Source organism: Podarcis pityusensis (genome assembly GCF_964106645.2).
Source record: "Podarcis pityusensis genome assembly, chromosome: 4".
Taxonomy (NCBI): Eukaryota; Metazoa; Chordata; class Lepidosauria; order Squamata; family Lacertidae; genus Podarcis; species Podarcis pityusensis.
In genome coordinates, this window is record NC_138027.1 from 66,298,265 (window position 1) to 66,326,161 (window position 27,897).

At 40.3% G+C, this 27,897-nt stretch overlaps 1 protein-coding gene and 1 long non-coding RNA gene across 6 annotated transcripts in view; one reads left to right on the plus strand and one right to left on the minus strand.

Annotated features, from left to right (window-relative positions):
- Positions 1-86: 86 nt before the first annotated feature.
- On the plus strand, positions 87-6,477 carry LOC308475010. The gene is made up of 2 exons (XR_013985078.1): positions 87-1,937; positions 4,762-6,477. It is a non-coding gene; the product is annotated as an uncharacterized lncRNA (long non-coding RNA).
- NHS (NHS actin remodeling regulator) overlaps positions 2,098-27,897 on the minus strand; it is a 240,988-nt gene continuing 215,188 nt past the window's right edge. For 3 of the 5 annotated variants that reach the window (XM_081001570.1, XM_081001573.1, XM_081001572.1), the window contains exons 3-9: positions 24,858-24,991; positions 20,336-20,398; positions 17,989-18,181; positions 13,059-13,190; positions 8,821-11,796; positions 8,288-8,414; positions 2,098-7,280 (exon numbers count right to left, since the gene is read on the minus strand). In XM_081001570.1, coding sequence (XP_080857696.1) covers positions 6,644-7,280; positions 8,288-8,414; positions 8,821-11,796; positions 13,059-13,190; positions 17,989-18,181; positions 20,336-20,398; positions 24,858-24,991 — 4,262 coding nt within the window. In that variant the 3' untranslated portion in view covers positions 2,098-6,643. The other 2 variants (XM_081001571.1, XM_081001574.1) reach the window with 2 other exon arrangements.

Sequence of the window (27,897 nt, forward strand, 5' to 3'; positions counted from 1 at the left end):
AGGGCGCGCTGAGGTGGTGGCTTCGCCTGTCCCTTACAGCGTTTGCGGGAAACGGCCTTGAGAGAGCGCCCTTCCCTCCGTCGCCTCTCCCACCCCACGAGATTTCAGGATGTGGTGACGGCAAGCACACGCTCAACAGGCTCTGTTTTCTGCGGCACATGCAGCCGTCGCTGGCAGCGCCACTATTCCCTCGCTGCTCACTTGGTTCGGTTGTGAGGGGATGGCAGAGGGATTCAAGGAATGAAAGAAACCAGTACCTTGATTATAAGAGTTGTAGGTGAATGGGCTCGCCAAGTTGCTTGCCTATAAGCAAATACTTACAGAGCACGAAGTGTTCTCTCACTGTTTTCAGATGTTGTAGTAGACATTATCTTAGGAGAGGCTTCCCTGAGTTAGGAAATGGGCCTTTTTTAAGCTAGTGCTTGCAGCCTGCAATTTTCATAAGTACTTACATTCAAAATGATAAAATAAGATCCCTTGGGGCGGGTGTGTGTGTTGTGAGTTCTTCTCAAGTATCCACCTTCCCATAGTACAGTGGTACCTTGGGTTACATACGCTTCAGGTTACAGACTCCGCTAACCCAGACATAGTGCTTCAGGTTAAGAACTTTGCTTCAGGATGAGAACAGAAATCGTGCTCCAGCGGTGCGGCAGCAGCAGGAGGCCCCATTAGCTAAAGTGGTGCTTCAGGTTAAGAACAGTTTCAGGTTAAGAACAGACCGGAACGAATTAAGTACTTAACCTGAAGTACCACTGTACATATAAGACACATAGATAATTTCTACTATTTAGCATTTAGCAACAACAGAAGATTGAAATGTGCTGTTCTTGCACAAAAATATTTTTGATCACAATTTGATTTTGTTTTTGATTCCTGACAAGATAGACATAAAAGGGAAACTATGGGAACCGATGTGTGATTAGTGGGGCTTTCTTTCTGAGATTATTTGTAGCAGTGAAAGCCCTAAAATCTAGATTTCAAACTTTTTGACCGTAGCTAGCCTTAACAGCACACAAGCCACTGCATGTTTAGTAAGCAATAACTTGAACAAAGGCTTGAATCCTGAAGTCATTCACTAGAGAGCAAGGCCTGTTGAAGACAGTGAGGCTTCTGAGTCTGAGTAAACATGCATATGATTGCATATACCCTGGAAGTTGGCCATTTATACTTGGAATGGTACAAAAGGACAAAGTAAAATCTGAGTAAAATAGCTATTAAGAAGCTGGTTTTGGTGTTTTAGTTTGATTTTGTTTGTTTGATATCACAAGTGCTCAGGGTTGGGTATAGCAGTAGTAAATTCAGAATAATAAAGGTGACGGTGTGTGCAAGTGGTATGAAGCTGGGGCTCTGCTATTGGTTGATGAACACTTGTGTAACTTTACCCTCTGCTTAATTTTCTTGTTTCTAGCACGTATCTGTTAGAAATGCTTTGTGGCCGAGTTGGGATTTTAACTTGCATCTAATGGTCCTAATCCAAACTCCTACATTATAACACTGAGCAAAGATGAAATCTGAACAATGCATAATGAACTTGTGGAATCTGGTGCCACAATAGATTATGATGACCTATAGCAAGAGTAGCCAATGTGGTTCCCCCCAGAAGTTTTTGGACTACAATACCCACAAGCCCCAGCCAGCATAACCAATGGGGAGGGATGATGGGAGTTGTAGTCTAACATCTGGAAGACACCACATTGGCTATCCCTGGCCTATAGTTTAGGTGGCTTTAAAAGGGGATTAGACAAATCCTTGGAGGAGTCTGCTGCAATCATGTTCTCATGTACTTGGCGGTAAATCCCACTGAACTCAATGGACGGAGCTTCCTTCTGAGCAGACATACAGAGGATTGCACTATATGACTTATCGTTGGCGATAGATCAGGAGAGCTATCGTCTACTTCCGGGTTTAGAAGAGGCATAGATTTGAAGCACAATCTGGTAAGGAGCAACTGTAAGGAACGACCGTTGCTTTCATGCCCCTGTTTGTGAGCTTCCCAGAGACATTTGGTTGGCTGTGGTAGGAAAGGGGATGTTGGATCAGGCAGACCTTTGGCAGACCTCTTGCATTGATTGCAGTGAAGCGAAGAGAATGGAGCAGTTTAATTGCAGTCACGTTTATTTGCCATTTCTATACACACTTCCTAGATAATCAAACTTTTCTGACACATTTTAGAGAGGGGGTTCACAATGAAACTGTCACTGTTTTTACTAAAAATAAATACAAGACTTAAAGTGTTGCACAGCTCTAAAATATACAAAGGCTTGGATTTAATGTAAACTTTGAAAACATTTTACAAAAGAAACCATCTTTGCAACAATTTAAAAAGTTCATATTTACAAATATTACAAAAATACAAAATGGATGCAAGTCCATAAACCATTGTCTCTTCTGCCAGCATGAACTGGTGATAGTACCAAAATAGTTACACTGTAACCTTCTTAATTGGTTTTTTTTTTTAAACTTTTAAGTCATAACCTACAGTATTTCTCTAAATCTGCCACAATTGCAGCAAATGCACTCTATCAGTGACCTTTGGCAAATGCAAACATATGCTTTATTTGCTTCAGCTAATCCATATTCTCTATGCTGCCACAATATTAAAATAGGAAAGAAAAAATGTTATTGAAAGAAAAGATCAAACAAACAGCTGCATAACTTCAAAAACCATTCTTGTAACATCAGTGCAAACAACATAATTGAAAGTTGGAATGATGGCTCACAAATTACTTATGTGTTTATACCCTGTTTCAAGATGGGATGTGTTTTGAGGGCTCTGACGACACTACTTGTGAGCACAGTCCTATGCATGTTTACTTGCAAGTAAGTCCCACTGCATTCAATGAGGCATGCTCTCAGGAAACTGTGCATAAGATTGTCGATTTGGGTTGTTTTTATCTCCAAATTTTATCACCCTGGTCTAGAGATCTATGCACTCATACACAGGCAAGGAGCTATTGCTGGTTATTCCCATTAACGTCAATGAAAGGGCATCACTGTGTGCATAAAGTTATGCCCCATCCTCAGTTCTAACGGGAGCAACCCTTGTGGGCAGCAGAGCTCCATTTGCCAACCATCTATTGCTGAATCAGGGGTTGTTTGCTAATATATATATTTTAAAGTGGATTTACAATCCATATTCATTTGGGCTTTTAATCTGATAAACAGAAAATAGAAACACTTTGTCATAGATTTCTGAGTAAACAAAATAAGTTTTTTATATGATAGTTTTGTGAGCATTACATAAGAAGGTGTTTCACTGCCTTCTAATTCAAGTTGCATGTATTTTTTTTAAATATATCTCTCTATATTTATATAGCTCTCTGTGGTATCAATACGAAATCATTAAATGCCTTGGAGTGTTATCCACAATGGAGGCGTTCGCCAGCCTCAGTGCACTGTGGATGGCACCTGCAAGACTGACATCTTGGAGAAACCAATTCAGCTGTTTTCTATAACAGTTTTGCTATAAAACACATTAGCATTTTTTAAACAAATGAATTTGGCACTTGGATCCTAAACATGTGGTGGTGATATTTCTGCCTGTGACACTGAAGCAATGCCATTGGTGATGCTCCATTGTTAGCACCAAGAGTTGAGACTCAGTTGTCTTAGCATCAGGAGTTTGTAAGGGTACTCTGGCAGTAATTGAAAAGTGGCCTCAAATGGCACTTGTGCCTCCCATATCAAATTTATTATATTGTTCTTTTCTTTTTTTTAAACTACATGAATCTTGTCAACCCACTAATGCTTTCTACTTCACTTGCTATTTGACCACTTTTTAGAGCTTGCTTAGTAGCTCTATTAGACTGCAATCCTGAATACATTTCCTGGGAGTAAGTCCCATTTAACTTTATGGGACTTACTTCTGAGACAACATGCATAGGATTGCACCATTAGACTTGCTTGTAATACTAACTAACACCTCTCTATTACACATCCCTACCAAACATTTAGGTTAGGTTTTGCTTATAGCAGTCCAGATCCTAAATGTCTGCCCCAGCATATCTACCTACTCCGCCTCCATAACATCTCTGCAGTGTGCCAGAATGTTGTCATAGTTAGTGACAACATACTGGCTCAGAAGTGCAGATGGCCCATCCTAAATCTTTATTTGCCAGCATGGCAAATTTTAGAATTGGACCAGTGATTTCCTGTTCTCACTAGTCTTTTTACACACATGCTTACCATTCATCTTTTGCCACACTGGAGGACTATAAGAAAACCTAAAAAAAGAAAACCTTGTATATTTTTCACGAGCCCCTGATGAAGATGAACTTCAACAATTTGTGACTAATTTTGAATGTTATTATTTGCTCGATCATTTCAACTACAAACAATATATTTAAGCTTATCCTTATGAGCAAACTAAAAAGTAATCCTCCCTCTGCTTTCCACCCCTTCTAAATTCCTAGTAAAACTTATTTCTGCTTGAAGCCAACTTATTTGTAGACTTACTAGTGACTATCAACTTAATTCTGCCATTTGATTCAATCTGTCCTGCACAACACATTCCTCCTTAAAACTGCCCTCAGCACTAAACCTTCCTGCATTTGTATTCCACAGTTAATATCAATGGACTGCATTTTAGAAAACTGGGCCTGAATGTCTATTTGATTTTGGAGTCTATTGCAATGGGGAAACTGATGCATCTATGGAAAATATTCTATTCTAAAATTAGTGACATTGTTTTGTGCATATGAGTGTGTGTTTTTTAAAACCCCTGTTGTACTTGATCTCATATCAATTTGTTTTTGCTCCTAGTTTTCCGACAAGAAAATTCAAGTAACTTCAAGTAATCCAGCTTTTGTTTCCCTGCCTTCATTTATTCAAAGTATTTGCTTGGATTCCTTTTCTACCCCACCCACTACATATTCCCACCCTGTTAAGCATTTCTGGTAAAGCCAGGACCAAAAGAAACTGAGCTGTATGTGGCTGGCATAATAGACCAAAGAGCTTCCCCATTCCAAGTTTAGTAAGCTATATGTAAGTTTAGTAAGTATGCATACATACACCTATTTCTCAGCTATTTTTTTTCACAGTGTCATTTTCTAAATATTTAGGTAGCATGAATGTTGTCCGCACAAAGCTTCACTGAAAAGTTGTTACACAATTTTATTGATGAATCAAGAGCATTTGTTGCATGCTTAATAGTTATTTACTTTATGAACATGAAACTAATCTTGTTTCAAGATTTACGTTACCAGGTTATGACTAGGTCACCCAACAGCCTAGTAGTAGTAGTAATATGAAAACATTTCCTTATACTTGCCCCCTCTTTACAGTAATTGTTCAAATTAAGTGTCAAACATCAGAGTAAAGTCTGACAGCTCATATTTTGCATTTAGAAGAGGGGGAGGTGTTTATTTTCCTATTTAAAGTGTGCTTTTTACCCGAACAATTGTTGTTCTTGTTCTTGTTATGGTTATGGAGGCACTAGAAACTTAAATCCGTTTAACAGATGTGGCTTCCCCCAAGAAATCCTGGAGTTGTAGTTGTGTAATGGGGCTAAGAATCTCTATGGCATGTGTGGGCAACCTTTGGACTGCTAAGTCCCCCCCCCCCATGCTTCTGAATTTTGCTGTTTACATGCAAAGGAAAACACACAGAGGGAATCATCGTTGTGAGCCTTCCTTGCTATATAAATTGCACTCTCCATAGGTTGCCAAATACAATGGGGAGGAAGATGTCTGGGAAGAGAAAATAGGATTAACTTGATTTAAGAGACTGATATTATTCTCATTCTACCAACTGCAGTCTGACTAACTACACTTCTCTAGATTCTTGGCAGGGGATTGGGAGAAGCCTCAACTGCAAATCTGGTTTATAAACAGTTTGTATTTGTAGTGCCTGCCAATAAGCCTCTTGCCACAAGCTGCTCTTCGAAATTAGCTTGTTTGGAACAGCACTTTTGGAAAGAAAATTGATCAGATAATATCAAATTAATCTTATAATAATATTTTATTCAGATTTCCCCAAATTAAAGGGTTAAATTTGTGTTAGAGGCTTTCATTATTCAATTACAAGTGGTAGATATGTAAATTATGTTTGATATTAAAATTGTATTCACAGAATACAGTCAGTACCTTTTTTAATCCTTTTTTTGTCTTTCAACAAGGTTATCGTTTGCCACCAACCAATTTTCTCTCTGATAATTCTATTTACACATGTTTATCAAAAATATGGATATGTACATCTGTTTTGTTCATTTCTTCTAAATTTTGTTTCTGTTCATTTTAATGTAAAAAAATACCAATTCCTCAAGCAATTTAATGTTTTTTCCCTAGGGAAGCACAACAGTGAAGGTAATGTTTTTGATCCTAAATGACATCTTTGGAGGGGCAGAGGGAATTCTGAAAATTGGATAATGTAAATCTACATTGACAATGAGAAACATGAAGACAAATGAAATGAAAGTTAACCATTTAGTAAATTTCTACTTATAGAAAAATGTGAAGTAATAAATAGCTACAGATCATCTTCTCATCTCCCAGTCTCTTAAGCAACCCTTAGCATTTTCAAGCATCAATATTGCCCTGCATGGTATTTGACTGCTACAGAATTGGCCTTTTATAGTCAGGTGAGCCAAGTGATTGCAGAGTCCTCCCATTTAACAGTCAGAAGTGTGCTCTGGCCCAGGTGTAGCCTATGTGGAACTCTGAGAAGATCGATCATCATGAGGACTCCCATCAGAATTCTCAGTCTCTCCTTCGGAAATGGCTTGCATCGGGGTGTTGTACAGTCTGCAGCGGACACTGTAGCGGCTACTGCTGGCTGCCGGGGGTGCCCGTGACCGCCCCACTCTTGAAGATGCTGATGTTGGAAAGCTTTTTGAGGAAATCCCTTCTGCATTCATTCTCGGAGTGGAAGGAGAGAGAGGAGCTAATGCCTCGGCACTTGATGAGGCTTGGGGAGACTCATCAGCATTTTGAAGAGCATCCCCAATTAGTTCTCCAGGAGATTTGGGTGAAATAGGGCTCTTTAGTATCTCTGTGGCTGACATCCTGTAGCTAGAATCAGAACGGCTGCCCTTTTTCAGGAGCAACAGTTTGAATTCTTCATTAGATGTGTTGGACTTTTTGGCGTTCCTGTAAATAAGCCCAGGAGATCGCTGGCTGCTTGCTGGGCTTGCTGCACCAGTTGTAGGGGGAACATTAGTTGAAGCCGCAGGTGATGTGTTGCTGGCACTAGAAGACACGCTGCTAGTACTAGATGAAGCTCTCAATCTGTTCCTTGCAGAAACCTCTCCAGAGTCCTTTCTTCCAAGAACTTTCCTTTTTGAGCTGTAATGGGGAGGGAAGAAGCCATCATATTCACAGCTTTGATACCTATCTCATACTGTTTTTGCTGAGCAAGATCACAAGATATTTGCAATTATATAGATAGCAAACAGTGTCCTCTATAAAACTGAACTATATTAATATATTTACCAGTACAGTATAATGGCTTCTGCATCTGTGCATTTACAGGAGAAACAAATATAAGTGAGCAATGCCTAACAGGCTCAGAAATCACAAGGGTGATGACTAGGATTCCAAGGGTCAGGCTTCACACAGCTCCCTGTCCTCCATTCAGTAGAGAGAGGGATGAGCTTCTGACCAACATAGGAATCTGAAAATAATTTCTGTCCCGCCTCAAAAACAAGTAGGGGGTGGGGAGACCTAGCAGTGTTATTGCAGATCTCATACATATATGCAGTGCTTTTTTTCCTAAAAAAATGTTTAGGTATACTCTCATTTTCCTACTCCTATTGAAATACTGCCCCTCAGTGAAGCCAAACTTAGATTCACAAATTGTTTAGGGGTATGCGTACCCCTGCGTCCCCCCCAGTAGAAAGCACTGCATATACGTGCATATGTCCATGCATTTACACAGCCCTCATGTAGTCTTCAGAGCAGGTTCTTAGCAGCTGGAAGAGGTTTTATTGCAAATCCGCTAGGAATAGGAGAGGCTGACTTTCCAAACCTGGTGCAAAGTCAGCATCTCCTATTCCTGTTTCCTCTCTTGACTGCTATTTGGACCTGTTGATCCAATTTTTCCTTCACCCTGTCCTCAGTTTAACTCCCAGTAACAAGGCTGTTGCTCATGAATGACAACTAGAAAAACATAAATGAGGCATATCATGAAGACCATTACAAACATTCCTGTGCAGTGGATTGAAGAATCCACATTTCAAAGCTAGTAGTTTATCACCGCTGCTCTGAATAGTTGATTGATTTACTTTAGGTCTATTCCTATTGCCATGAAAATAGCACATTTGCTGTTTTTAATAACCCTAAAATGAGCTTACCGGTGAATAACTGCAAATAGATCCTCTGTTGTTCGAGGCTTATTTGGAGACACAAAAGCTTCTTCTGCTTCAGCTTGAGAATCTTCACTTAAGGGTGAGAATATGGAATCATCACTTGGGGAAGATTCTTCAAAACAAAAAGAGAAGACCTACTGAGACTTAATCAAACACTTTCCCACACGTTACAATAGAGCTGGTTAATGTAATCTACTTGCTCAATAATTAATGGAGCTGCTAGTATAATGACAGGCACTAGACAATCTAGTCTAAATATTGGATGATCTGTCAAAATAATGCTTCGTTATAAAGGGTTACTGCTCTTTTCTCAGCTGAACTGAAATAAAAAGAAATGCAAATTCATTCCTACACATATATATATTTCTGCAAAGCATGGTAGGTTTTCTCTCTCTCTGCTGAAAAGTATTGGCAAAGCTCCATTAAAATAAATGGAGCTGTCAGCTGGCTGATCTCTGTGAACTGCCACCACAGAAAGCCATCTCACTCAAACAGAACAAAAATAGTTACGAATGTACCTTTTAAGACATCATCATCTGGGGTCCTTTGTGACTCAGCTGCTCTGCTGTCACTCTCATCAGAGGCACTTTTGGTTGGAATACCTGACACAATTTCGTTTTCCTGCTCAGATGATTTTTCACTGAGTGAATCTACAGTTGAGATCTCTGATTCATAGCTGATATTCCCAGGCACTTTGTCATCATGTTGACTTGGATCAAGCCGATGCTTTAGCTGATGACTAATGTCTGTTCCCCCACCTGCGGGGCCAGACTGGGACATAGTTTCATGTATAGGTTCGTATTCCAACTTTTGTTCACGGTATGCAGGTAATTCTTGCTGAAGCTGCACAAGGTCAAGACTCCTCTCCTGCTCTGATCCATATGTGGTTCTTTTCCCAATAGAATTGCTTGAAAGGTCATCTGAGCCTTGTGGAAATGGTTCAGCAGAACTGCCACAGGCTTTACTTAGCGTACTCTCTAGTAAAAAATCATGAACCCGATGCATTTGATCTGTTACATATTTAGCTGTTGGAGCACCCACATTTCCTGAGGTCACCATCTGTTTGCAGGTATTCTTTTCACTGAAAGACAAACTGTTAGCCATGTGAAGTTGTTCTGGGGTTATCTGTACTGGAGATACATCAACATAGGACACAATGGCCTCTTCCATGGAGTATTGTCGTGATATTTGCTTCTTGCTTACATGTGGCTTCATTTTACCAGAAATGGCAGTAACCAATAAAGTGTTTCCTTGAACATGGAGCTCTGTATGATCTTTTTGTTTCACTTCTTCAGGCTTATTAATGGATCGAAGATGTACAGACTTCAGAACTGAAGGTGTGATTGCAAGGGCTTGTGGAGGATTGGAGTTCAGTGCTTCTTCTACCATACTTGGTTTATTGTAATTAAAAGCATGTAGTTGGTGTCTGTGAGCATATGGTTTATTCAAGACATTATGAAGAGCACTTAGGTCAAGATGAGTAGGAGGTATAACTGGAAGTTCTAGATCTTTGTTTAGAGATACGTTGCCATCTTTAGAAGAAGGCTGTTGTAATGAGGACTTCCTTTCTGGTACTTTTGGCTTTCTTTTACTCCCCCCTGGGGATAAGGGCCCAGAAAAGAAAGCTGTAGGAAAAGATGATGTTGGTGTTTCAGACTGACTTGAGTAACCACTTGAAGGAGAAGCTAAGCCAGCCAACTTTTCTGGGGAAGCCAATTTGAACTCGTTCTCAACAGAAGGGAGGGAGGGAGTGGTGGCTCTTGATCCAGACTGTGACGTTTGTGATTCAGAACTTTCTGGCGACTTTATGCATTCTATGACTGTAGTACCCGTAGCAGTGCTAGAATTGGATAAAGACCTATAAGGGTCATTCGATTTCAAGTCATTTAAAAGCCAGAGATCTGCATAGTGAGATTGTTCAGCACCTTCGTCTTTAAAGGATGGGATGTCCATGGTGTCAAATGGAGGGTCTTTTAATCCGCTCTCCTCCTGATTATCCCAGGCGAGTTCCTGCTTGCTTGGCAGACTAGTGTTTTCTGCTCTCGAAGGTGTGTTTGAAAACTCGAGGGGCAGCTTCATTTCCCTGGAAGTGTGAGGCATGTGCTGCTGCCCACTGCTTATCTTTGGTTCTTTCTTCTCAGGAAGATCTATGCTGCTGTCAGATTTCCTTAAAGATGAACTGCGTTTTGGTGGGGCTGGCTTTGCCTTTGGTTTCTTTAGAGAGATGCTCTGCTTTCCTTGCCTCCTATGGTTTACGTAATCCTGCCAGGCGCAGTTAGTGAGATTGGAAGCAACGCTTGCATTCTGGCCACTCTCGGAGCCCACAGCTGCATAGTTACAAATATAACTTTTAGTTCCCTTGAGACCACAGTCAAAGTGCATGGAGGTATAATAGCCTTCAGTGTCAACTGAAAAGTGTGAGCTACTGTCTGCTTTGTCTGATGGTGTCTTCTCTATAAAACTATCATATGTGGCCATGCTTGTAAAACTTGGACATCCCAGACTGTCTGTCTTGGGGCGTTCAGGGCTGAAATCCTGGCGGCAGGATGCATCGTGGTGGTGATGCAAGAAATTCCATTCACTGTCACTCGTGTTGCTGTTATTAGGGTCATCGAGTAGATCCGCTACAGTGGAAGTGAACGAACTTGTCCTGTGTCCTCTAACTTTATCTAGCTGATCACTGTAGTGTTCGGTTATGAAGACACTAGAATCTTCATTGGCATTAGGGGCAATGTTCAGGGATAATTCTGAATCACAGTGTGAAGAACCAGTCAGTGGGGGAGAGGCAGCAGGAGGAATTGTTTCGGATGTTTGGGAAGGACATGTTGAGCTGCTTCCACTCCAGTTCCCACTGGATGACTGGTGATCATCTTTCTGGTCCATGTGGCTGCTAAGAAGAACCCCAGCTGTGGAGATGGAGTGAATGGGACTTCCAAAGGTATCAGAGTTTGATGAAATATCACAGCTTCCAGAATCTGCCATCCTTGACAACCTTGACCTCCCCCTCTCATTTGAATTACAGTCTGGACTATGAAGATGCTGAGAACAAGTTAAACCTATGGGATGGTGTTCTTGTGAACACTGGGTATTGATGACATCTTTACTCTTTGTGGAGATCCTTTCTTGGCTTGCTAGAAAGTGTTCTGCATCATATGCTGACATTTTGGCACCAGAGTTGTGGTCCCCTTCATTGGCTCTAGCACCTTCACGAGGAAGACTCCTAGATCTGACGCGGTTGCTTACTGATGTTGTAAACATGGGGTCACCATTGTCTGTCAGCACCAGTATGTTGCCAGCTGAGTGAGACAGGGAGGCTACTACGCTCTGACCCCTCTGAGCTCGAATTCTTCTCCGGGATGGGGCAGCAATAAGGATTTCTTCTGTCTGGCACTCAGAGTCTCTGGTACCTGACCTCCTGTTGACGTTATTAGAGAAGTCTGGATTTGCATGCACAATCACATTCCGCTCTCTTGCTACAGGTGATTCGTCAGAATCTAGGACACACACAAAACTCTGTGAGGCACCATTTCAGTTGGCTGACAAGCTATGTCCCTTACATTGGCCTTAAAAATGCATCACATAGGGTTTTTCTCCTCCCTGCCCAAGCCTTTCAACAACAGTAACTAACATGAAGAAAAAGGATTTGCTATGGGCCAAATGAGATGGTTCAAGCAGATGTGCTTGAACATTATATCCCTTGTTCAACAGGGAAAGCTGCTTCGGGGGGGGGGGTCTATTAGAACAAGCAATTTGCATCAGGAGTGAGTGCCAAACTCATCGCTCCAAGTCATCCCCCTCCTTGGTGGCTTTTCCTTTGAGAAGTACAAAATGCAAGGCAATAAGCAAACCACCCTTATCTAAATTCTGAGTATTTATTATATTATGATAGCTTGAATCTTCAGTTCATTGTCTGTCATTGTACAACAGATGTGAGCTGTGTACACACCATACATTTAAAGGACATTTAAAACTCACAGATCCCTCCAAAGAAAGGAACTACAATGCCTAACAAACTACAGTTCCTGGGATTCTTTGGGGAAATACATGTGCTTTAAATGTATGGTGTGTATGCAGCCAGTAGAAAAAGTCTGTGATTCTTAGGTCTAGTGGACTTGACCCTGATTACCACTGACTTAACATTTGTATAGAAAAGAGCCAAGTCAGCACATCTCATGTATGTTATCATTACAATTTTTTTAAAAAAGGTCGAGACAAACGTGAAAAGAGGAAAAATATTTGGGAAAGTTTTCAAACATTGAGAGCTATCTGGCACAAATATTCAACTGGTCTTCTGTATAAAATCAGTGACACTTCATCATCACGTTGCATCATATCATTTGTCACTGCTTTACCTTATGGGTCCCTTGGCTACAAGAATAAACTTTCACTGAATCTAGTTACTTTTTATGTACACACTATGGGTATCGAAACAAACAAAAATAAAAGAATACAACAAAAATTAAGTAACTCATTACACTTAAACAATAAGGGCTGGACACGTATATCTATATTACTCAGTAAGGCCTACTGTGCATCAAGACTGAAGGCTGTAATAAGTAATATAGTTTGGCTGGCAGTATTTAATAATAATAAAAAAGACAAAACAAAAAATAGCAATACCCAAACGCATTAGATTTGAAACTCCACCATCATTGAAGTTGAAGTGTTCCTTGGATAGCAGTTTGGAAGGCAGGCTATTGCTGCAATTAAGGCAGTTAAGAATGCTATCTAGCGAAGAGTTTTATTGATACTACACCTATTTCTTGTTGGACTCTTCTGGGGATGCCAGAGATGGTTTTCCTCCTTCTCAATTTCCGTCTCCGCTGTAGTACGGATTGTGAGTGAACAAGAGAGCAGCGTATACTAGCCTCTCTGTCAAAACCAACTCCTGCAACCCATAAATAGGTCTCATTAGCTTTTGGAAATAGTAAACAAATTTTTATGACTGGAAGACAGTGGAGGTCATGTGAGCACTTTGGATTGTGCCTGCAAATAAATATAAGGCAGACCTTGTACAACTCTCATGGAAAAAAATCACCGTGTACCACAGCGTTGCTTCTATGATCCCTGTTCCCTCTGAGCAGCCTGCGTTGCCAAAAGTTACAAAAGGTAGGAGAGGGGAATGAAAGGGATGCAGGGAAAGTTAGGCACTCTCATTAGCAAGGAACATTTACTGTAATGGTTTGTCCATTTATTATGGATATACAGGCATTGACATCTATGAAATGAACAGTAGCATTCAAGATGATGATCAGAAATTGGGCAGCTGTACTTTTTTTATTTTAATGCTTACATTGCAATGAAATTGTGGGGAAGCCAAGGGGCAGTTGCAAAAACCTGAGTCCAGCCTATCTTATTATACCGCATGTTTCAGAATAATGATGGCTCAAGAGGAGGATGCAACTAAGTTTTCCCTATATCAGTCCTTAGAGAACATTGTTGATGCTGAGACATATCTAAATGTTCACACTGATTTCATGGTTCAGTAATTCTAAATTAGATTGGTAATGAGTAATTACCACCAGTGTTTAATTGAGCTGAATTCCTAAACTAATGCTGATACTGTCATTACAGAGCAGCCACATCACTTACGTGTCATTACATCACATATCTGTTTTTACCTTGTAAGGTTGTCCTGTCTGACTTCCTGTTCGCTGTATAGATTCCTACATGTCCCTTTCTCCCAACACCCTTACGTTGTCAACACATGAAGAACAGGGTGAATGTTTCCAGATGCAAGACATTGTCGTTGCAAAGGGCATTTGCAAAGTGTGAACTAAAAGTAAGATTCTAAAAAAGAGCAGTCTTCTTATTATTACAAGCTTTCTTCATCATCACTTCTAATGCAAATGATATCTAGTATATCCATGGTACATAGTATTTCCCTAATTAATCTGGGAAGAGATTATCAACAAATAAGAACAGTGTCCTCCACCTAGAAGCTAGGTAAGTCAGACTATTTGTCCCTCCAACTCAGTACTATCCGCTCTGACTGGCAGGGTGCTTTCCTGTTACCTGCTTCTTAACTGGACACAGATAACATGCAAAAAACCGAAAAAAGGCATTACTGGAGTAGATTCAAATTATTTTTACAAAAATGTGTTATGAGTCTAAATAATTTGTTTTTCACTTGTTATTGGAGACTAAATTTTAGAAACAAATCTGAAAACCCTGCCAGCTATTCATCTGGCTAAAAATGCATTTACAAATTAAACACTGTGTTTCCATTTAGTAATAATAAACCATCCGATGTTACAGTAGATTTCCTTTCATCAAAGAGTTATAACTTGGCAAGGATCCCTTCAGAACAAATATGTCGGGGCAGTAGCTATACATGAAGGTTCTCATGGTATAATTTGAAAGGCAACAATATGAACTAAAAGTAGAGAGGAAGGGAATAAAAACCAAAAATCTTGATTTGAAAACCTGTACTTTCAATGCTGTATAATTATATCAACCATAATTATACACAGACATACACATACAGAGTACATTACATACAAATGTAAAACACCAAAAAGTAACTTTCTTGTAAAAGTTCTTCTTGAAATCTACTACAGGAGACCCCAGACAAAAATCCTATATTCCAACCATCACCAACACCACTGCAATAAGTGAACAGAAATCTTTAATATTGAACAAAAGCACTACGACACCCTACTGCCTTTCATTATTTTAGAACAAGTGTTAATGCATTGGGAGGGGGGAGAAGAAAAATAATGGTTCTGAACTTTTCAAGATGTTCCGGCAATTCTGTTATTTGGAAACTTTTAGTGATATCTACAACAACTGAACAGAATAATCTCTAATAGCTTGGACACTAGAAACAGATTTTATTACAAGTTTTTAAAGTGGTGTCATTGTGAACCTATTTTTATCACAGAAAAAAGCCACAGCATTTCTTGGAGCTTTCAAAAGTGAAATTTGTGCCCTAATCCTAAACACATTGGCCAGCATCCAAATACAGTGGTGCCTCGCAAGACGAAATTAATCCGTTCCGCGAGTGTCTTCGTCTAGCGGTTTCTTCGTCTTGCGAAGCAACCCTATTAGCGGATTAGCGCTATTAGCGGTTTAGCGGCTATTAAAGGCTTAGCGGCTTAGCTGCTAAAAGGCTATTAGCAGCTTAGAAAAAGGGGGGGAAAGCGGAAAAAAAATCTCAAGACTCGCAAGACATTTTCGTCTTGCGAAGCAAGCCCATAGGGAAATTCGTCCTGCGAAGCAACTCAAAAACGGAAAACCCTTTCGTCTAGCGGGTTTTCCGTCTTGCGAGGCATTCATCTTGCGGGGCACCACTGTAGCAGCAAAACTATCTTTGTGAACTCAAGGTGGTTTTAGACTTATTAATCTCAAATAATAACCTACTCACTATGCCATGTGACAAGCTGATTTGAAATGATGGAGGGACAGGGGGCAATGTTAGCTAAATTTCAAGAGCAGTTTGTTATATGATGCTGGGATCAGCTATTCAGATAAGTGTCAAAAATTCAACTGGGCAAGACCAAAATCCAAAAGTGAGATGGCATGGTAGTGGTTTGTGTGTAATTCCTTTTTGCAAGCCATTTCTCCATTCAGAATCAGCCCCTCAAAACTACTTCCCCATCTAGTAAGAAATAAAATACAGAGTACAGTCGTACCTTGGATCCCGAACACCTTGCAAGTTGACCGTTTTGGTTCCCGAACCCCGCAAACCCGGAAGTGACTGTTCCGGTTTGCGAACTATTTTTGGAATCGTCCAACGGGGCTTCCTGCAGCCAATCAGAAGCTGTGCTTTGGTTTCCGAATGTTTTGGAAGTGGAATGGACTTCTGGAACGGATTCCATTCAACTTCCAAGGTACGACTGTACTCTTCTGTTCCGCTCCCTTTTGTAATGTCTGGTTTGGTCCTGAGCTGCTTTATCCTTATACCTTCCTTTATTTTTGTCCATTCCACATGGCAGAAAAAAATGAGTGTCTTAAATGAGCCTAGTATCCAAATAATTTGTGGCCGGGGGGGGGGGGGGCTTGGCTGGGGCAGGGAGCAAAAATTGCTCATCCTTGAAGCAGTGTATAAATTTGCAGCATGAGTTTAACCACATTTCTGCTTGATGATACGTGCAATTTAAAAAAGAATCCACAAAGAATGCTCCAAGAGAATGGCAGCTAAGAATATTCACATCCACCACCTGTTATCACCATGACATCAGATGAAGTGTTTTCCCTTGCCTGCGTGGTTTGATTTCAAACTATGCAGGCAAAGGAAATGGGATTTGCAGCAACCACTGGTCTGCAAACCCCACTTCCTTTGCCAGCACGGTTTGATTTCAAACTGCTGTGGCAATGGGATCCTTTCCTTTTATGCATCCTTTGCATGTGCAATTTGAAATACAACCGTATGGGCAAAGGAACCATTTCCCTGTAGGGTTTGCTGTCAATGAGGCATGCTGTCGGTACCGATCACCTGATTGGTGCTGATAGCAAGCATTGTTTGGGACAGGATAAAATCAGGAGTGCACTTTAAGGCTCCCAATTATTTCTGTGCAACTACGCCGTTACTTGTCTCACACTTTACATCACATATGATGTTAGGTGTGTGACAGCTGACTGTAGTTTGGGCAGAACGTCCACACACACATATTTGATCCCCCCCCCTTCTTACAGAAATTTCAAAACACAAATTCAGATAAATGGATACCATGCCCCCTGATAATTCCACAAGCCCAGTGTAATAGATTTTATCACAATAGAGCACAAGTATATTTTGTTCTGGTTATTCAACTTGCCTTATTAGCAAGGATAAATGTGCATATATTACTTGGAAGGGTAATATAATTAACTCTCCTAAGCACTTCTGCTTTTGATAGACAAGCTTTTTAGGTGAAGACTGCATGGATATTTCTATTTATTGTAATGCTCTCACCATGGAATGAGATAATGAACCAACAAGAGAACTGGCGAGTTCAGACATAGTGCTTAGTAAACCATGGTTTTGCCATTTTGAGAAAAAACCAGTATGAGTCTCAGACTTCTTAGCTGCTCCTCCCTCCTCTTCCTTATTTGGAAAGAAATCAGAAACTTCTGCTTTAGAACTAACCACAGTTCCCTGATATAGCAAAACTTAGAGGACAATGGTTTATTTTAACTACGGTTAGTTAAAACCAACTATGGTTAGCCAAAACCATCCTTCCTGGTTTGTAAACTAACTGCCATTCTTGGAGGTTGGATATAATGGAGAACCAAGGTTGTTTCTCAAATGAAAGCAGAAGTTTTCAATTTTCTTGCATATGAAAGAAAGGGGAGAGGAAGCATGTTAGCCCAAGGCTCATCTCATAACAGGAATGTAAGACAAAAAAAATATCTCAGGGCTTTCAGAGACAGTTCTTCTGTAGGCAACCATGGCATCTTACTTCAGATATAACAGCACCAGTGTTGATGGATACTCATGAGATTACCAATATAGCTTGTTTGGGCTGCAATCCTATGCACATGTACCTGGAAGAAAGCCCCATTAAACAAAGTAGAACTGACTTTTGAGTAGACATGCATAGGATTTGACGGTTGAAGCTATAAAGCTTTGTTACATTCTTGCCTTGGAAACCTTACATTTGCTGATCATAAACTCCTGTGTTTAGAGATATGCTCACCGTAATAAAATTAATGACTTGAACCACCTTTTTGTCAACAAAAAAAGAAGTACAAGAGATCTGTACCAGTGACATTGATGGGGATAATGCAAGAGGAAATCACTTGGGCATCTTGTTTCATTTTCTCCTCTGGAGTTGGGAGAGGTAGTGCTTTGCTCCAATTGGTTTGCTTATCCAGTGTAGAAGGGATATTATGTATTGGATTTTTCGGCCTCTGCCCTAACATGACATCTGTATCTTCTTCCTCCGGAGGGTGGGACTGTAAATGAATACAATCAAAATCAGTATCTACTCTTTTTACGAGATAAAGTTACTTTTTAAAAATACCAGAAAAAATAGATTTGGAAGTAGGTTTCAGAAAAGCAGTAATGAAGAGCGTGTTGCAATTTCAACACAGGAAGTCAAACTACCTCACATACTGGAAACATTTAGGAGCTGTAGTTTAAAATGGATTTTCAGAACATGGAAACAGCTTCCAGTCAATGCTTAGCTTCTGCAAAGATGTATCCTGCTACATATGATCCATATGTACATGCCATTTTAGCAACTTTTTAGCAAGTTTTAAGTCCCATTATTGTATTTAGTTTGATAAACATATACTTGAATAAACATATCAAATCAGTTCCATGCAGACTTTCTGTCTATCAGTGTATAACTGACACAACAACCCTGGCTAATCTTGAATAAAATTACTTGAAGGCAAGTTACACTGGTTTTAATGGAATTCAGCATTATCCAAAATATTGTTTGTACAGAAATTCAGTGGAACTTATTCCCAATCAGATGGGTTTAGAATTGCAGTTTAAGAGCCTGATCCTATCCTTGACTTCAAAGTAAGTCTCACGAATATTAATGAAACTGACTTCTAAGGAAACATGGGTAGGATCAGGACATATGTTTTATATCACACAATAGCAACTGTATACTAAAAGAAAAATGAAAAAGCAAAGGTTGAGCCACCACCTTCAAGTCTTAAGAATAACATTCAGAAGATCATGCAAAGTAATTCAGAATGTGCTACCCAAGCTACAAGGCACAAAAGATAAATAGGCACAAAGAGAGATTAGTTAACCAACTCCAAGAATAACTTTTTGAAAAGAGAGCAGGACTGGCATGCTTTGTAGTTTTACCAAGTGAGAGTAAAAGATCAGAAGCAGTTTGTTGAAATCTATGCTTATTGAGAAAACAGCAATTACTTCAGCAACAGGGCAGAAATACTACCTTCAGAGCTTTATAAAGTTCTCACTCTTCCATTTAACTGGTTACTGTTATTTGTACACAGCCCTGGAGGTATTTACTTCTAAGCATTTTCTGTTCTAAACATTTTCACCTCTTGTTTCCATTTGTTTCCATTTCCTACTTTGCTAACATGGATTTTCTGTCCTTGGCTCTCATTTACTCTGAAAAACTTGTAATTCTTTTAGCTGTGAGTTAAAGGGCCAAAATTTGCTTTTATCTAGAGCGCTTAATATTGTACTATTTTCTAACGGATAATCAACTTCAAATAACTATAGTTCTCTTCATAAATAAATATCTTAACAAGGCTGAAGGCCCTGAATAGGCTTGCAGGCATCCCTAACTTCCTACATGTACACTGAAGACCACACTTCACATCTATTTATATAAAATACAAGCAAGTCACTTGCTTACCTTGTTGAATCATCTGCAAAATAACCCACAAAAAAATAATAACAAAAGGAACCAGTCTTCCCCCAAAATATTTTTGTCCATCCCTGGGTTAGGAAAACATTGCAGCTTTCTTTATCTGTTCTGCTTTTGTGCTGTTCCCAGCAGACATGAATAGCTCATATAAACTACTAGCACAAAAGACTTTGTTTCCTAGGTAACCTCTGAAAAAAGTTGATGCGTGCAAAAAAAAAAAAAAAAAAAAAAAAAAAGCCGGTTGGGTGGGGGGAGAGACTCACATAGCCTGTACTTTGTTGCTGATTCCTTCCCCTGCATAACAATAGCTTTCTGGACAAAGAAAGTGAAGTGACCTGACCACAGACTCCCTGACTGTCTGCCAGTGCTACTCTTTAGCAAACAATAGCAATGATAACAGTCTATAGAACAAATTCATGCTTTGCTGTGCTATGGTTTGGATGTCATCTTGTGGTTATCCAAAATCTCTGTCTAATTCTTTTCAGCACCCTACAAAAAACCCATCAGAGACAATTTGGTTGGGCCCTTTAAAACTAATTAGTGAAGGGAAACCCTCTTGTGAGCTGGTAAAACCTATTAAACTTACACCAAGGGGTGGGGGTGGGGAGAAAAGTTGGTGTTCCTTGTTGATAAGAGCATAACATAAAGACAACAAAGTTAGTCAGCCAAAAAAAGCAAGCGAGAGAAAGGATTAGGGATGGAAAGGGACAGAATGAGTGAGAGGCTGTTATGTTAGTCTTTTTTCTGATACCTTTCGACTCCATGGGGTCATGTGGCAACACTCGGTGGGGGAGGGCGAGCGGGTGCTGTAAAACTATAAACATGAAATGTGGAGGGAAAGTGGTTAAAAAAATTAAAAACACATAGCTGAGAATGTTTCTGTGGTGTGGGCCAAACTCTTTATCAAGGCCGGACAGTATTGAATTTAAAATGTATCATCACTGCAAGCTGTAGTCATTCTGCAAAATTTTACTCATAACGTGTTGTCAATCAGAATTTGCTCCCTGGTTTTCCATCTGCTTAACTTCTACACATGGTGGTTGGTTAGGGAGGGAAGTTAAGTGGCATTAATCACATGTGCAGATTATTATTATTTTTGCCACACCAGCCTTTTGATAGCTAACAATGCAGCCCTTAAAGCAACATATGAGGCTCTACCCATTGGCTAAAAGGCCCTTTGGTGTTTCTTGTGGTTTTATGACACACCAACATAGAATTTTAAAGATTTCCCCCCTCTCAAAAGTACTTCTCAAACCTTTGAAATATGTGTGGGGAGTCTTAAGATTTTTTTTGTTTCCCCCCATCATCTTCTATGATGGCCGTGTTGTTTATTTATGGATTTTATTCAGGTTGGATTTTATTCTGTTGAAACAGAAACCTTTCAAAAACGGCAAAATAAATTAGTACACTTTTGGTAGTAGAAATGTAAAAAGCTTTAAATGCATAACTTTAGGGCTAGCTGGGGAGTCTCAGAAAACTAGTGATGCCACCAAAGCTGCTACTCACCTGGCTTAGAATACAAATTTTAATGCCACGTCATAAAATGTACCCAGATTAACACAAAGTGAAGTGCTTCTCTAGCTCAGATCTTAAGCTGAGGTGCTGTACTGTTCCTGATACCATGAACGGCAGCATTGCCGGCACCTAGGAGTGTGGCACTCCCAGGATACTTTCCTTAGTATGGATGTCAGACACCCTGGACATGAATTATTCCAGAACACTTGCACCTGAGATACTGTAATTATGATTAGCAGGTGTCCTAGGTGCCTAGCAGTGAGACCTCATAGTCGCTACCAGTCAGGCAACTGGGATGGGAAGGGGCAGCTGCATGGGAGAAAGGAGTTTGTGGAGGATAGGCAACTGAGGAGGGAGTTTGACTCCTAATGATGCCAAGAGTATGTATGGCAGGGTTCAACTTTCACAATTGAATGTAGAATTAAACATTTCTGAGCACAATTCAAAGTGTTGGTGTTGACCTTTAAAGCCCTAAACAGCCTTGGCCCAATATACACCCCATTGTTCAGCACGGACACTGAGGTCCTCCTCTGAGGGTCTTCTGGTGATTCCCTCACTGCACGAAATGACGTTACAGGGAACCAGGCAGAAGGCCTTCTTGGTAGTGGCACCCTCCCTGTGGAATGCCCTTCCTTCAGATATCAAGGAGATAAAAAACTACATAACTTTTAGAAGACATCTGAAGGCAACTGGGAAGTTTTTAACGTTTGATGTTTTACTATGTTTTATATATGCTATAAGCCGCCCAGAGTGGCTAGGGAAACCCAGCCAGATGGGCAGGGTGAAATTATTATTCTTATTCTTATTATTAATCAAATTAAGTTTCTAATTTGGGCAAGCTGGGGGACATACCTGAGCTGTAGTCTGAATCTGAGGGGAGTTCACTTACCGCTATGGAAAACAGGTTTCTGAATATGGATTGCTTTCAGCTCAAGAGGCTGTCAGAAAGGTTTATGACAACAAAGTCTAGGTAGATCCAGATCTACAGGATGGGATACATTATGTTTTGCCTAACAAAACACTTCTCCAGTAGGCTTCTCCTGTTTACAGGATGTAGGCTAGCTTTCAATTTTTGAACTACCTGCCTACTCAGATGATAACAATATGATAACATAAGAAAGGGGGAAAATCTAAATAATCTGCTGGGGAAATTGGTTTCTATTTCCATCAATTCTGAGACTCACATTTAGCATTTGATGGACTGATGGGATTTTGAGTCTGGTTGATAGTGTCCCTACAAATAATGAGTGTTTGAACTCCCAGAGCCATTTTTCCAGAGTATTTACTGATGTACTGACATTGCCAGTCACACCAAATGTATCTACAGCCTGATCAAGGAGCCTCTGGATAATCTGATGTATATTTAAGTACCGTATTTTTTGCACCATAACACTCACTTTTTTCCTCCTAGAAAGTAAGGGGAAATGTCTGTGCCTGTTATGGAGGGAATGCCTACGGGTGGCATGCCTACGGATTTTCCTCATCTAAAAACTACGTGCGTGTTATGGTCGGGTGCGTGTTATAGAGCGAAAAATACGGTAATTTATTTGACAATCTGGACTTGTTCAGGAACCCGTTGTCACCAAAAAAAATCTAAAAATAATATACCTCCTGATCAGTGTTTATGGGAGTATTTTCATTCATTATTAGTTTCTATCAAGAAACATATTTTTTAGTCCATGTGCCATTGGATGCTCTATTGAACAGAACCTTTCTATTCAGTTAAGCTTCAGTTTAATAAACCATCTGATATGGCAAACTGAAGCTTGTGCAAGCCCTGCGGACCATGGCTAGAAACCATTGTTTCGAATTTTGGTCCCCAAATTTGGTTTGCAAAGCTTGTGGAAACCATGGGTTGCTAGTTTCCTGTGTATACAGAGCTCCTTTGCAGCCATTTCCCCTTTCCCTTTCTGTGACCAGATGAACAATCCAGCATTCAGCATGTAACCATGGACTACCAATTAAGCCAGGGCATAAGGGCAACTTTAAAACATGACTTCATATCCTGACTTGTTTTGAAGCCATCAGCCCTGTAACAGGAAACTGTGGCTATGTGCTGAATTGCGGCTTGTTCAACAACTACAAATGCGTTGAATGCTGCTCGTGTACATCCTAAACCAAGATTTTTGGCTTACAGTTGCATGCAAGCAGAATAATAATAATAATAATAATAATAATAATAATGTAATTTATTACCTGTACCCTGCCCACCTGACTAGGTTGCCCTAGCCACTCTGGGCGACTTCCAGAAGAAAAGAACACATGATATATCAACATGGCCTATGTGTGAAAAAGGAGTACAGTCGTACCTTGGATCCCCAACACCTTGTGACTCAAATGTTTTGGCTCCCGAACTCCGCAAACCCAGAAGTGAGTGTTCCAGTTTGCAAATGTTCTTGGGAAGCCGAACATCTGCCACAGCTTCCGCAGCTTCCAATTGAGTGCAGGAAACTCCTGCAGCCAATCGGAAGCTGTGCCTTGGTTGTCAAATGTTTTTGGAAGTCGAACGGACTTCCAGAACAGATTCCGTTCGACAACCAAGGTACGACTGTATATTGACTTTTCAATTAAAGTAACAGAACAGCACATTTTCAGCATTTAGCCCAGAAGATCATCTGTGTACTTTGGCATAGTTTGTTAGTGTCTGTCTGTGTGTTTGTGCGCACATGTGCATGTATAGATGCAATGTTACAGTGGTGCCCCACAAGACGAACGCCTCGCAAGACGGAAAACCCACTAGACGAAAGGGTTTTCTGTTTTTGAGTTGCTTCGCAGGACGAATTTCCCTATGGGCTTGCTTCGCAAGACGAAAATGTCTTGCGAGTCTTGAGATTTTTTTTCGCTCCTCCCCCCTTTTTCTAAGCCGCTAAGCCGCTAATAGCCTTTTAGCAGCTAAGCCGCTAAGCCGCTAAGCCTTTAATAGCCGCTAAACCGCTAATAGCGCTAATCTGCTAAGCTGCTAATAGGGTTGCTTCGCAAGACGAAAAAACCGCTAGACGAAGACACTCGCGGAACGGATTAATTTCGTCTTGCGAGGCACCACTGTATGTACAGTGTTATGTACTGGGATCTGCTCATGCAGAATTAGTTCATACTGTAAATGAAACGGCACACTTTGAAAATGTGCAATAAAGTAAGAGGCAGGATATGACTTGCCCCCATAGGTAGATTTAGGGGAGTGTGACTGGTTCGCCCACAATGGGCACCAAGTCAAGAGGGTGCCACAATGATGAACAACGGAAGATGAGAGGTGTGGGGGGGAGAGCTCAGCACCATGCCCTCCATTTTAATGGGCTAATATGGCTCCTCACTTCTGAACTCTTAGAGCTGTACCTTTAAACATGAGTAATATGAATGCTAAGCATTGCTCTCCCAGTGGAGTGACTGCATATCGGCTGAACATAGGCCTGTTTTTAATTTTACAGCTTACACTAAGACCAAGGCAAAGAATACTGTAAACATTTTAAAAATGCCTGGGATGGTGAAAGAAACATAATGAGGGGACTGGGAAAATTAGATGATAATAAACATGATTAGTTATTGTAACCACCTGATAATTAGTCTTGACTTTTAAAGGATATCTCTGTGCCTTCAGTAGCAGTATGATAAGAGGTTTAGCAGATGCTGTTTCTCCTGCCACTGTCTGGCAAATCTCTCTCAGCCACATGATGATTAAAGGCAAAGATGTTCTGTGTGGATTAGAAGCTGGCAACCCTTGCCACAATAACCAATAGTATTGGGGAAGAGGAATAACTTACTTTTAGCAAGGGGTGGTTCTTTGTCTCTTTGTTCTTCTGGTTGTAGGTCACAGGGAGGGAGGGAAATGGGGGAGCCACCACAGAGATTTGGCCCAGGACTTTTTGTTCCCTGTTATCACTCCAGTTTCGTTGCTCTGTTTAGCAAAAACAGGAAATAAGAAAATTGTTCAGACTGATGTGTATTTTAAAATAATCTGCCATGAAAAGCCTAAACTTTGGTCAAGATGCAGTTCATGGGAAGTGTGTACATTACTATGATCTCGAGGATATCCATAGGAGGAAGCAAGCTTTGTTACTGGACCAGTTCTCACGTGATGAGGATCCCCATCCTTAAAAGCACTAATAAGAGAAGTCCTTATTTGGCAAAAATGGGCACTGCAACATGCATATATTTGTACACATCCTAACACACCCCTCTCTATCCTACATTTAGGCAAGGAAGAGGCAGTCTCAAAGTTCAGTCTCTTTAGCAAACAATAGCAATGATAACTGGTGACACCCCCATTTATACTCCTTTGACTTACATCCGACAGTGTATATGTGTGGTGCTGGGAAATAAATAAATAATTTATTTCATACCTGGAAATGGCAGGAGAGAGCAGCAGAGTCCTCATGGCTCGTGCAGAGATCCTCTTCAGAGCCCAAAGAGGACATCAGGGTGGGTGGAGGAAGCCTCAAAGAGACCGGAGGCACAGCAGGGCTTTGTTTATGCTGCTGAGCCTCCCCACCTAACAGGTGATGTGCGGGTAGCGCAGCAGTAGCAGCTACTTTCCTGCACCACCTCTAGCCTCCTACCAGCCCCTAGTTGTGGAGATTTTTGGATACATCATTTTTTGTAAGGACTGAAAAGACAGCAGCAGAGAGGGCATTTAAAAGATTACTAGAGGGTGCTCCCCACTTAATGTGATTTCACTTATGCGTGAGGGACCCTGGAATGTAACCCCACGTAAGTGGGGAATCACCTGTATTCTAGGAGAAATCACTCAAGGAAAGGTGAAAAGCAGGGCTAGTGAGAGGTATGGCTGGGGAGCAGATACAACTTTCAAAGCCCAGGGCCAGACAGAGAGACCTTGCCATAAGGTGGTAGAGTGAACACCCAGCAGGAACTGAGAAGCCTGATTTCAAGCTCAGCCTCTAAGCTGCTACACTATACCAGCTCTCAACATACAATGAAAAAAAGTATTAGCAGTTTTTTGAAAGATGGCAAACTGAAGTGATATTACGCTTCTCCTGCACATCTCCTCCTCCTCCTTGTACTGGACTCGAAGAAAGAACTAATTTGCACCCCTGGTAGAACATTTAAAACACATACACAGACAGATGAAGACAAATTTTCTTAGTTTTTGAATATAAATTCTGCAACCACCAAGTCACTTGTTAAGAACAAAGTGCAGGTGAGTTAAGGCAAATGGCTCCAAATGATGGATGTGGTAGTTTAGTGGATATCAAATAATTTAAGCAGGAAGTTGTCAAGAACAAATTAACTACTTAGTCTCTCTTGAGTGTTACTCAACTAAGATATACCCAGAGTAGACTGAATGAAATAAATCAAGTTACTTACCATATTGGTTCAAATATTAGCTACCCCTGAATACAGGCCACACCCCTAAAATGAGATATCTTAAATCACGGCTTAAATCACAATGATAGGCTACATAAAAGTTTTATACAAGTCAGATTTGGGTGTGGAAAGTGCAACCTATATTCAGACCTATATAGTAAGTCCTTTGATTTTAATAGGCCTGTTCACCCATTATGATCATTCTGCTGTTTCACTCTTTCCTCAACTTGTTGTCTCTTGGCCACAAGGTGGCAGAAGAAGATTAAATTTAGCCAAAGCAGTTGTGATGTAGACACACAAATGTGTGTATTCTAATTTTAACACTACTATGATTGCATTTTCCCTTTATTTTATTTTTTATATTTCTATGCTGCTTTTTATTCAAATAAATACCAAAGCAGCTTACAAACAAAAGATAAAAATAACATAATGGAACATTATGAATACAGCATAAATTGTATGGAATACTTAACAAATCACCAGTAAAACAACCACAAATTAAACAATTACCATCTATGCAACACTAATTAACAAAACAACTAAAAAAATACGCTAAACATCACAGTTACACCAAAAATCATATTATAGGATTCACAAAGTACCACAGCAGCCATATCTATAAAACAATATTAACAGAAACAAAATCGCAACAAAACAAACATAGCAACAAAACAAACAAACAAGCAAACAAACAAACAAGCCCCTGTTGAATTGTATACCTGCTCTGCCCACCACCATGACTCATAAACTTTCATTCTATTCAATGCATCAAACTACATCTGCAGATAATGCTCCTGGCAGCAATTCCCTTCTGAAGGATTCTTGCGAAGGTGGTGGTCAGCACAAAGACTCTCCCCTCACATCCTTTCTGCCACTATGACATTTCCATTTTCATAACAGAAAAATGGAATACCAGAATAAGACTAGGCTGCAATTTGGAGGTTAGGTGATTCTCTGACGTGTGTTCAACTATGATTAAAAATATCATTAGTTAATATAGCTACATGATCTGTGTGGGAACGATAAAATACTTGTGAAATCGGATTAGACCCTTACAACCTGTTTCCAGTTTTCTTAGGGAAAACGCCTTAAAAGTATTACACAGATCAAAGCTGATGGAAGACTAATAGGTGCTTGATTTATCTAACAAACCTCAAGACACTTTTGTGTGTGTGTGTTTAAATTTTTCCATGCCTTTATAGTAAAACATTGATCTACACAATTGCTTCTTCAGGTACTTCACTGCTAGCAAGATCATGCTCAGCATTTTCTGGTGCAAGACAGGGCTTGTCCCCTGTGAGGCAAAAAGTACCTGGAGGGTGAATTTTTGTGGGAAAACAGCAGGAGACAAAAGGGTTACACCCCTCCCCCAACATACATGGAATAATAGAATTGTAGAGCTGCAAGGGACCCCAAGCAAGGCACGAATCTCAACATGTGGTTCCCCCATCCGATTTAAAACCAGACCAGACCCTGCTT